Here is a 12,348-nt window from a genome sequence, read left to right as displayed (position 1 = left end):
GACCATGCTTTTTTACATGGAGGAGAAAACTTTGTTTTCATGTGCAGTTTGAAATTCATCAGTGGCAACTTGATTAAAAGCCATTTTGGCTTTCCATATATTGATAATATTTCTATGTCCCTCTTCACAGTTCAGCCTACCAACAGAACCTAACAAAATGAAGGCAAATCTTACTACTTAAGAGGTTTTGAGCAAGTGCACATTACTCAAATTGAAAAACTTGATGAATATTGATTCTCCAGTGGATTATATCGTTAGTCTCGCAGAGAAATGTTTGAGAAATAAAATGCAAATAGCTTTGTTCTGTCAGTAACCAAAATTGACCTGGTAAAATCCAGTAAGGCTACTTAATGATACTTAAAAACTGAACGAAGTGAAGGTTATGATCCCAGTACAATGTGTGTTAAGTATACATGGGCAGGTTATCGCATGCTGCTGTGGACTGATTAGGGGCTTAGGAGGATGGTAGACTAACAGCTAACAAGTTTACTTTGATCTTTGTATTTACAAGAAATGTGTACAAAAATTTCTTGGCAACATTACAACTTCATTATGTGTCATTATGCTGTGTAGGAAGAATAATTGAAATGTGGCCCTTGAGACTAAATGGTGCAAATATATTGCATCTTACTTTAGTTAGACAGACAAGCTAAATTAGGTATGTGATGAATTTGTTATGAATACAATTATTCAGTTGGTAAGTGGATGTAACACATTTCTGGGTCTGAAAGGATCTAGACTTATAAAATATTCCCAATTCAAATCATTTATGCTCCTGGCCAAATTTGCTTGGGAAGCAAATATTAATAAGGATTGGGGTTGAGAGATGGGGTGGAGGGAGAAAATGTGTTGTATTTTGTTCATAGTTCAGATGGTCTTTGGGGGATTGAATTTTCCTTTGGTTTTCACAGAAATACTCCTGTAAAAGCTGTTCAGTTAATGCAAAAATCTGTCCTTAAAGGCATAGGAAGTCTGAGCCGCTAGCTTTGAACCTTGAAGCATTTCTTATTTGCGAGGGGTTATAGAGTCTCAATATTGTGGATTCCAGAAAAGAGACCACACCTTCATTGAACTCCTCAGATAAAACAAATTCTGTTGCTCTTGTACTCTGGCATTGCCAAAGTCACTTCCTTTTGAACTTTGGTCCACTTGTATTTTATTTTGTACTGTATTAACTTTCAAAACACCAACATAAATCCATTCATTAGCAGTACTTTTTGTGGGTTAGCTATGAAGCAGTTCTTGAATGTTGTGTCCTAAGCTGCTTCTAACAAGTTTCTCTTTGCTGACTTGCTACTAAGTCCAAGTTTAATGTGTTCTTGAATGAAAACTAGCAGATGAGCCACTAAAAGTACAAAATATTTTTACATGGATCTTTGTTTCTCTCAAAGATTTTTACCAATCTTTTTCATTATGTTAACACTCTATTTTAGTTACTGTTGACTTGTCAGACAAATGGGCAAGCCAGAGCTTGTGAGGTGAGCTCCTATGTCATGAGTTTCTTTTGGTTTTGCATACTCGTAATATAGGCAGATACCTGGAATATTTGTATTTTTATTGACTGGGCACTAAATGGTACAAACTGGTTATATTCCTGATCTAGGCTGCATTATATTTTAATTATGAAAGCTGTTACTTGAGGATTTTTTAATATTTTGACTGTTACCCTGCGCTATTTTCTGTTAGGTAAGTGTAGTACAAGATTCTGTGAATATATCAGGACAGTCCAATACAAATACGTTAAAGGTACCAGAATGCCGACTCGCTGAAGATCTAGGAAATCTCTGGGAAACAACAAGATTTACAGATTGCAGTTTTTATGTAGAAGGAAAAGAATTCAAAGCTCATAAATCTGTCCTTTCAGGTACATTTTACTTTTGTATCCTAGCTTTTGTATCCTAACTTGTCTTAAAAATAAGCATATACAATCTTGGTATGATATTAATACATATGTTCCCTGCCACAGCTCGTTCACCGGTTTTTAATGCAATGTTTGAACATGAAATGGAGGAAAGTAAAAAGGTGAGTGAATATTTTTTACCTAATAAATCAAGGGAGTTGTTTCCTAGAGGCACATTAAGCTTTGATTTGCAGTAGGGGTGCTGTGTTTGGCTAGATTAAGTAAACTTCTTGACATAAAAGGTGCCCAGTTTAACTAAGCAGTTAGTTTTATGTATGTTTTAATACAAGTATTTTTTTAAGTGATGGGCAGAAGAGCATTCCCTCTCCTTCTGTCTTATAGGAGGGAATATATCTTTAAAACAGCACCTGCTGTGTATCAAGTGAGTAATTTCAAAACACACAAAGTGTACTTCCTTCTTTCAAGCTATTTTGTCAAATGCAGAGTAGTGCTGTTACAGTCAATTGATTTAAAACTTAAGTCTATTGACTAACATGTTCTATTGTGCAGTTATCCTGGTATAGATGCTCAAAGCTGGCAATACACCTGGGGCAGGGGTGGGGGAGGTCCTAATGGTCTACGAAGCAGTTGCTGCAAAGGTGCGGCAAAGCGTTATAAAGAGAACCACGAGGCTGCTGATCCTGGTCTGTAGAAAAAATTAATTTGCTATTTTCATGGAAGAAAAGTGTGGCTTGGGTCCCATGAGCAAGTTGCACACACACTAGATCGTGTCTGCTGCTACGTCCTCTTCCCTTTATGCATGGACCCATGGAAAATCACTGATTTTGTGCAAATGGGAATTTTTGTCTGCATACTTCACTTTCCACTATTTAGTGCTCTTGGAACTCATTCATAGAATCCACATCATTATCACCAGTGCTTGTTGGCTGAGAGGTTGAAATACCGTGTTTCTGGTTTAAGCCTGAAAATCATGCTTGAAACACTTAAATCTAGTACTGCATTCAGGCTTCCAAAGTGGATAAGAGAAGAAACACCTACTGAAGTGTATGGACTTAAAACTGCCTTGTCTAATTTTTCTAGATGTAAGTGCAATTAATATTTCTTAACATTGAACAACAAACCTGTTGGAAGTGTGTGTGAGGCACTCATGGAATGAAACAATTGGGCTCTTGATTCAGCAAATGCTTAACGATTGGACTGGTTCTGAATGCATTCATGGACTGACCTCAGATTTGAAAAAAAAATCCTATAGTGGGAGCCTAATAGTCCTCAGTCTTCTCACACCAGGATACCATTGAAGCTGTAGAGTTGAGTGTTATGCATTGTAGGAAGACTGTAATATTTTAATTCGTGAACATGATGAAATTTTTTGTTTTTGTAACAGAATCGCGTAGAAATAAATGATGTAGACCCTGAGGTTTTTAAAGAAATGATGAGATTCATTTATACAGGAAAAGCCCCAAACCTTGACAAAATGGCTGACAGCTTGTTGGCAGCAGCAGACAAAGTAAGTAATTGGCTTTCTCTGTGGCTCTTACAGATCATTTTAACAACCTAAAAAAGTTCATGTTTGTGTGTTTTGTGTAACTATTAAAGGCACATGCATAATCCACAAGTAACAAACTGGATGATTAGAAGTAGAAGTGTTAAAAAAGGGAAGATACATAAATTGCATGAAAATTGCTTATGCAATTAGGTAAATTGCAGTTCTTGAAATGTTTGGGATATTTACTTGTAGCGATCTTGATGAATAGCCATCTTATTGTACTGAACTGTGGATTGATTGGGCTATTTACAGAAGTGAATATACAGTGAAAAACTGTACACGAAGAACTCTGATGTGAAATGCTGGTCACACTGGTTTGGCTTCAGTGATCTGTAGGCACAAGGGTTGCAGATCTTTCTTGCAGTCCCATTTGACTGCTAGAAAAATTGTTTTTAGAACCACATGGTCCAATAATCCCTCAGGGTTGCATTGTGAAGCTGAAGGAAATGAAGTTGCCCTTTCATCCTCTGCTGTCATCACATTGGTCCTAAAGGCCCAAGAATAATTTTTCCCAACTTGTAAAGGATTGCTGCGTGGAGATGAAAATGGAAAAGATCTACAATCCCTATACCTATTTCAAGACTAGACCAAAGGCAAGGATACAGAGATGCCGTTCAAGTGAGCCCAAATATTTGTGGCTTAAAATTTGAATTCTGCAGCATAACCATAGCTAATAATGGGTAAAGCACATTTTTCTTCAGCATGCTTAATGAAAAGCATAATTGGAGGCTCATCAAGTAACTGTTTAGGATGTTACCTTTTGGGCACAATCAGTCTGAACAGAACCAGCCTGTTGACAAAAGCTCAGATATTTCCATTGCAACAATCTGGGGTAGACTAGTGAACATGGATAATCGTTGTGGATGCTGATTTATGTTACAACATTATATTCGAGACTTGTTGTAACGCATTGCTTCATTTTTGAGTGGCTTCTTGTTTGTTTTTTAAGGGCTTAGTACTTCACTGTTCTCTGCAATTATGTGTGTGTGTTATAGATGTCTACTGTAACAGGAAAAAAACTAATGGGACTAATGAGCAATTTTTTTTCTCTTCTTAGTATGCACTGGAACGGCTGAAGGTCATGTGTGAAGAAGCTCTGTGTAGTAGCCTCTCAGTAGAAAACGTCGCAGACATCCTTATCCTTGCTGATTTGCACAGTGCAGAACAGTTGAAAGCACAAGCAATAGACTTTATTAACAGGCACGTACTTGGTTTTCTTCATTTTTTGAAAAAAAGAATCCTTCATTTGTTAGGTAACATTCTTTAAATTATATCTGGATAATTTCTTATGCCACAGGTGCAGTGTTCTTAGGCAACTTGGTTGCAAAGATGGGAAAAACTGGAACAGCAAGTAAGTAAAATGGTCACATCCGAGGTATCCATAAGTAAACCATGTTTGTCTTCTCCCTGTTCAGAATAGAGTAAACAGATATGCTAAATGCAATCATTAAAACAATTGTCCACAATGTTCTATTACATCCGTAAGTAACCATCTCAACAAATAGTAGGAACTCCTAATACAAGATGTGAGTGTCGCTGAGTCAGGCCTATAGATATGGGAACATTTTCTGGCATCACCTCCCCCCACCCCCGAAGTGTTATATCATGTAGTTATCCATGTTTTCATTTTTTTTGTCGGCTAAATACTGTGTGGTCTCTAGATGTTCTATTCTTAATATTATTGAATCTCAGCCTTTTAGCTAAAATGAAGTGTACTGTAATATTCTATATGATATCACGAGGCCCCATTTCATGACATTAATGGACCCCCAGTGAATCTCAGTTTCAGATGCTGATAATTGGCAACTGTGCCCCTCTTCCCTTGAGTACTCCTGCCCCCTCTCTACATGCCTGTGCTCAGGCTGTTGTGCAGATGTGGTTTGGCTATTGACTTAGAGATTGAAATGCTTACTAGAGAATGTCAGAGGTCTAGCAGTTGGATTTTCCTTTGCAGCAAAGTGTCCTCATTTGGTGATCCTGTGAAAGCTATTCTTTCATACTGAAGTTTAGCAAATTTATATCTGTAGTTTGGATCTTCAGCCAGTGATTAGAAATATGCAAACAAGCTCACATTTCAGGTGGCAAAATTTCAGTTTCTGCTCGTATTTCTTTCCATATGCTTCAGAATAATATAATGTATGCCTCATCACAGGATTTTGCATTCTCTCCAAGTACAGATAGCCCCAATGTCTGCTAATTTCAGCTACTTATAAAATCTGAAGACAGACTTTGGCTGCTAAGAATCACAGGATCATAGTAATGGAAGTGTTCAGGATCAAGATACTGATCACTTGTTCTGGATAATTCCAGAACAGGGAGAAGACAGGAGGCATGATATATGTGTTACTTGAAGGACCAAGCATTCCTCTATTTCAGGATCTACAATAGGACCCTGGCGATAGAGGAGAAGTCAAGATTACCGTATATACATTTTTTGTGCTGAAAAATCCCCCCTCAACTTATACATGAGTCAGCTGAATTTTAAAAAAATATTTTAGGGTTTTTACTTTGTCGGCTGCCAGGGGGTGCAGTTTTTAAGCTAGTGGCACCCAAAATTTCAGGGTATCATCAGGTGACACTCATGATGATACCACCCAAGTTTGGTAAAGTTTGGTTCAAGGGGTCCATAACTTTGGACCCCTTGAACCGAACTTTACCAAACTTGGGTGGCCCATCCCCATTGTTTCCAATGGGAGCTAATAGTAGATGGGGCTACATTTTGAGGGTCCATAACTTTTGACCCCCTGAACCAAACTTCACCAAACCTGGGTGGTATCATCAGGAGGGTCTCCTAAAGATACTATGAAATGTTTGTACTACAAACATTAACATTCCTCCCCTGACCAAAAATCCAGTTTTGAAGGATTTTAACTCTTGTGTTTTAGCTTGGTTGCTGGTTAAGCTAAGGTTTTTGTACTTTTAAAGTTATTGTTGAGACCATATTGACTCTCTTTTCCACTTACAGAGCTAGTTTACTGTTTTTCTTTGAAATAAACATTCAAAAACATTTAACCTACTGATGCTTCAATTAGTGTAATTTTATTGGTATCTATTTTTATTTTTGAAATTTGCCAGTAGCTGCTGCATTTCCCACCCTCGACTTATACGTGAGTCAATAAGTTTTCCCAGTTTTTTGTGGTAAAATTAGGTGCCTCGACTTATATGTGGGTCGACTTATACACGAGTATATACGGTAGTCATAATAAAGATAGGATACTGGGTTTGTGTTGCCATTGGGAAAGAAAATTCTCTGCAGGAGCTCTCACACTGAAACATGAGCAATTTCAGTACGACTGTGTACAAATATGCAGGCTATATTGTTTATTATTAGATCCTATACATATTTACTTGGAAGAACATGCTGTGAGATTCACTTGTGTGTACTTTCCAGAAAGTTGTATAGCATTGCAACTTGAATCTCTTAATCCTGAACCTGACTCTTGTAAATCCATTTATTTACAGCCAAGCAACGGACATAATGGAAACGGCCGGCTGGAAGTCTATGATCCACTCCCATCCCCACTTAGTAGCAGAGGCCTTTCGAGCACTAGCATCTGCACAGTGTCCACAGTTTGGCATTCCTCGCAAACGACTAAAACAGTCATGAAATCTTCCATGAACTTTAGAGAACTCCTCTCCCACATCCTGGGGAGCCTTCTCAGACCATCAGCCAGAATTTGTTATCCCTGTCCACAGAACATAACCTGCAAGCTTTTAAGAATGGATACTATGTGGTTTAATAATCAGCTTTAAATTAGACTGATAATTCTCCAGTTCACTGAAAGGCCTTAAATTCAACTACTCTAGTTCATGTGTTCTTGTTTTCGTTTTGTTTTGTTTTTTTAATCGTGCCTCGTCATTTTGACCAGGTCATGTAGGATTGCACTAGCTCCATAATGCAGTAATGTTGATAAATGAAGACCATTCTTGAAAGGAATCTTCCTCTTCCCCCTCCCCCCTCCCCCCGAAGAGTATCATTGGGTCTTGTGGTAACTGGAAGCTTTTAACTAGACTCTCACGAAAAGCACTTGAATTGGGGGGCAGCAAGCACTCCAATCCAAGTACTGTATTTGGGGTGAATCAGAGGGTGCTGTCAGGCATGCTGTGGCAATACACTATTCTGAATATAATTTACTTCTCATTGGTTCAGGTGAGTGAGGGAAATATGCAATGTCTTGGCCCAGAAATGTATTTTACTAGAGTTTGTAAATGCTTACTGTGTGAGTGTGCCCGTCATCTGTTAAAAGAAACACACAGTAACTTTTTTGGCCTGTGTTTCTTTAGGATCCATTGCTGTTTTGCTGAACCAGAATGAAAGTTAGGATTTTGATATGGAAAACAATTAAATGATACATGCCAGGGGGAGAAACCTTTTTCCTCAGTCGGAATACATTTGAAGATCAAGGATGCATAAGAATGACCAAATGTAAATTTCAGAAATGGGCCAAATTATGGATTCTCAGTATGCACTTTTAATGTGTAACTTTTGTATGTTGTGTGGTACATATATATTTTGGTTTTTGATAAATATGGTACAGTAATTGTGGCCTAACTTTTGAAATACATTAAGATACCCATAGCCACATGGGATTTAGTTTTGTTACTGCAAACAAGGAAAGCATGACTTCAGAGATGTTAATTCAAAGTGACTGTCTCAAGTGTTCATGTTAGAATCCATTCTATTTTCACACTTTGGACAGGTTTAGCTTTATTCCCTTAGTGTGTGTATGCACAAGCCTGTTCACACTAGTGGAAGTTGCACAGACACACACAATTAACAGGAAGAATAGAAGTCTGAGATGTCAGTATTTGTAAGCACTGACTTGTTCTCTTTCTAGCATTTGTTGTTGTACTAGCATTGTGGATGGTATTGAAATTCTGCATAATGTGAAAAAGGATTTAACAGCCTGTAAACTGCTTGTAATGGGCCAGTTTTGTATGATATGAACTTTAGCTTTAACACCACCACTTCCAGTGTTTTTGCTATCTTGTTTACAATTGGGAGGAGCTTTTTCTGCAACAATGCACATTCTAAATATTTCTTTAGTAATTACATTCAGTTTTACTTTGATGATAACGATGTGCTATATCTGACGCTCAGTCAAAGTTGCAGTAAGCGTCAAGAAAAGGGAATTTCTCAGAACGTTAAAACTGAAGATTTTAGAGGGGCCCAACCAACTTGCTCAGTTTTAATTTATTAACTCTTCCAAAGGGGTATCCTTCCTATTTTCAACAATCTGGAGCATGGGTGTTCTTTCATTATGGTTTCTAGCACACATTTAAGCTACAATGGGGTGCAAGTAGAAGGTGTCCAACCCCACTGCTGTGGCAAAACTAAGAAAAATAACATTGTAACTCAGTTCATTATTTGGGGTGAGCTGAATGCAAAACTTTGAACTGAATTTCTTCAGGCTCAATTAAAGGGCCATTTCACTTGTGCTCTGTGATTTTCAGCAGTCTACACTTCATCCAGTGAGGTACAGTAGCATCGTGTTCAGAAATGCATTGTAGTTTTTAAAGTCTATTGGAAGTTTTCTCTACCTAAATTATGTTCTCATATGGTGTTCTTGTAGGAAACTTAAGAATGCCTTTCCCTCCTTAACAGAGAAAATCATGCTGCTGTGTAACTAATAAGCATAATGACCAATTTTGCATCTTGAAAATTACAACTAAAATATACAAAGTGACTTGAATATTTAATACTGTAAGTGTCAATTTCAGTTTGTTCAAGTATTACTAGATACAGCAATCAGATGGAACATCTTAAATGTTTTGAAAGGGTTTTAAAAGCTTAATGGCAACATTTTGTACCAAAAATATCAAACACTGTGCTGTAAGGTTATCTACGTTTCTCTAAATGTCCACTTGTCAAAATTAACAGTGCGTACCATACATTACACAAAGAAGCCAACCCATGACAGTTGATCTGCTGTTTTGTTCTGTGTTTATTGGCTATGTATGACAACATAAAACAAATGTCGTATTAAGTGAGTGCACTAATCTGCCTCTTTTTCATTAGTGAACTACATGCAGTGTTCTTACTCTTCCAAAAGAGCTGGCAAGAACAATTTTTCTCTTAGTCACTGCAGCTTATATTTACCATATTTCCATAAGAACACATTGTAAGTTCAAAGTAGTGCAGAGGAAAAGTCAATTAAAAAAAATAGAATTTTCAGGTTGAAAACTAGAAATCTTGATAAAGCAGGCATTAGCCACTTTAACAGGATTTTCAGCACAATTATACAAGTGCCATATTTGGCTTGCCAACTCTGTCCCTTCCACGCCCATCAGCCATTTCTATTGAACATTTCTTTTCCTGGGGGAGCACCCTGCATGTGTTCTGTGTGCGGTGTGTGGGTTTTAAACACAGATTTATTTTCAGAAAAATAGGACGTGGTGTGCAGTTTAAAAGTAGCCAGAGGTTCTACTTCAAATTTCCGTGACAGTGTTTTCAAATGAAGAAAACTTCAGCCATGTAGCCAGACTTGACAGTCCATTTACTGCATGCTGAGGTATGAATTCATAGTGCCTTTTTCCAAATATAAAAGAATAGGATGCAAAATTTTGAAAATACTTGGGAAAGCTAGAGAGAGATGCTGGTTCTGATTTTCTCTGGAAAAGATTGTTGCAGGCGTTCCTTGCTCTTACTAGACTGAACCCTAAACTGGCTGTTAACACAGAAGAAGTTTTTTGATGGCTCCATTATTTAAGTGCGGAATGGTAATAAAGTCTTGATGACTGTTGCCTTCAGAGAGCGAGTAATGTAGGACATGGTCTGCAGGCTCCTTGATTTTCTCCTTAAGCCCCCTTACGATGAGAGCAAGCTCTCAAGCGCAAGGCTAAGTTTTTTGTGGTAGCAAATTTTCCGTAGAAAATTTAGGTAACCGTTTGGGGATGTTTTGTTTTAGATCATAGGGTATGACTCGTTAAAATGATTGAGGTTTACCCCAATATTAATTTTTATTGGGAAAGATGATTGGATTTTCGTAACACTTCCTACAAACTGCTAGTTTATTGGTTTATCCTTCAACAAAACTGTATCGGTTTGCTTGCTTTCTGCTTGCAGCAAATGGACTTCCCTGAAATGGCAATTTATTATTTTTGTCAGTGTGTGCTGTGGTTTCAGTTAATCATACTCTGTTATCTAGTTAATCCTGGATTTTGATATGTCAAAATGAAGGTTTATTGATGAGTCCTGTTTTGGAATCTAAACATTGGAAGAACTTAAACCTGTTCTTGGTTGGAAGTTACTCATATTACCTATCATGTTAAACACTTGCATCAAACCATCCAGCCTTTTATATCTGCCTGATGTTAACAGTGAAATACTTTTTGTACCTTGTTGCTGAAAATATTTTTGCATTTCAGGACATCAAGTTACAATAAAGTTGTTACTTATACAGAAAGCCTTTGTGTGCTTAGTCTTTTTGATGCTGAGTTTGCAGTAGCTTTTATATATTTTTTTAAAATTTCCCTGCTTGTCCTCTAAGGAATTTGGTTTCCCTCTCCCACTTATCCTCACAACGTCTCTTCAGGTTAGGTTATTGTGACTCAGCGAGCAGCGTGGAAAGCTTGGCCTACATGGTTGCAATCTAACACACCAACCACAACACCATACTGGTTAAGTGTTAGATCAAACCACCTCTGGAATTGATTTCAACACTTTTCCGTCTTTTATCTATTAATAAATGAATGGAAAATGATTTGAACTGACAATTGACAATTAAAGCATTATTAAGGAAAGTATTTTAAAAATATACCTTCTCACTTATTTTGTAGACACTAGGGGATGGAGATACTCATGAGACTTTCATGGCTTGCTGAGAAATTGAAAAGTGCCTAGCGTATTACAGGTGGTGGTATTAGAGGAGAGGGGAGGGTTTGATGAGACTAGAAATTTTTTTTTAGATCATAAAGCCCTGGGTTGTGAAAATTTGAAAATTGTTGTTCTTGTACAGTCCAGGAAGTGACATTTCCTCATGAAGGTATCATTCTGTTGCCCATGTTACTTCCTTATGTCTTGAAAACTTATTAATGTAAGCCAAACCGTTCCATAGCTATCTTCCCATGTTTCAATTTTACTCAGGAATGCTCCCACAAATCACTCCTTTGACAAAGCTTATAATAAACTGCCATGCGCAAGTCTCAAGTAAACATATAAATGTTTCTCTTTTTATAATTCTCCTCATGAACTTGCTTGAGGAGCAGGCCCATTACTTGAAACTATAATATAAGAAGCAGTTCTGATATGCTTACCTCAACTTGAAGCTATAAAGTATCAACAGTATTGAAAATTCTTCCAAGCTTTGTCTAGAAGCATGTAAGAATCTCTGATATTAAGGTACCATTTGTCAAGCATGTGTTTGCTATTCTCAGGGAGCCCACAAACATATGAGGGCATCTCAACCCTCCCCACGCTATTTCTCCAGATTAAAATTTCTCATCCTTAGACTCCATAGCTTCTCCTTTTTTCCTGCTTCCTTTTACCCCCATATTATCCAACATACATTTATCTGCCCCCTTTTCTTCAGCTTTCCCTCCTCACGGCCTATACCAAGTAAAACTAAAGGTACAATTGCGCTGTGGCAGTTATTGGGCTTAGTAACTCAATGGGGAATCTTCAAGGACTCGCAGGAGGCACCTCATATTCCCCTGTATCACACTCCCCATACTGTTTATTTTTATCCTTTTTCCTGGCAATTCCAATATTCTCATCTTGACTGTTTCTTTCTGTCCCACCAACTTGCCATCAACCCCCCTCCCCGCCCAAAAAAAAACTGAAAGATGTGTCTTGCATTCACAGCTCTAATTTCCATATTTAAATATTCTCAGATTTGGCTAAGTTAAGGATTAAATGTATTGATTAAATATTTGGATGTTAAGAGTTTAAAAATTGTACTGATGAAGTTGTACAACTTTTGCCTTATACTTGAACACCAGT

At 37.5% G+C, this 12,348-nt stretch overlaps 1 protein-coding gene across 1 annotated transcript in view; it reads left to right on the top strand.

Moving 5' to 3' along the window:
- SPOPL (speckle type BTB/POZ protein like) overlaps positions 1 to 10,813 on the top strand; it is a 35,942-nt gene extending 25,129 nt beyond the window's left edge. The window contains exons 6-11 of the mRNA XM_048484954.1: positions 1,687 to 1,864; positions 1,967 to 2,022; positions 3,246 to 3,368; positions 4,465 to 4,607; positions 4,705 to 4,758; positions 6,870 to 10,813. Of these exons, the coding sequence (XP_048340911.1) occupies positions 1,687 to 1,864; positions 1,967 to 2,022; positions 3,246 to 3,368; positions 4,465 to 4,607; positions 4,705 to 4,758; positions 6,870 to 7,014 (699 nt within the window). The 3' untranslated portion in view covers positions 7,015 to 10,813. The remainder of the gene's footprint in view (positions 1 to 1,686; positions 1,865 to 1,966; positions 2,023 to 3,245; positions 3,369 to 4,464; positions 4,608 to 4,704; positions 4,759 to 6,869) is intronic.
- The last annotated feature ends 1,535 nt before the right edge of the window (positions 10,814 to 12,348 follow it).

This window comes from Sphaerodactylus townsendi, linkage group LG02 (genome assembly GCF_021028975.2).
Source record: "Sphaerodactylus townsendi isolate TG3544 linkage group LG02, MPM_Stown_v2.3, whole genome shotgun sequence".
Classification (NCBI taxonomy): Eukaryota; Metazoa; Chordata; class Lepidosauria; order Squamata; family Sphaerodactylidae; genus Sphaerodactylus; species Sphaerodactylus townsendi.
This window is presented reverse-complemented; position numbering and strand designations above follow the sequence as displayed.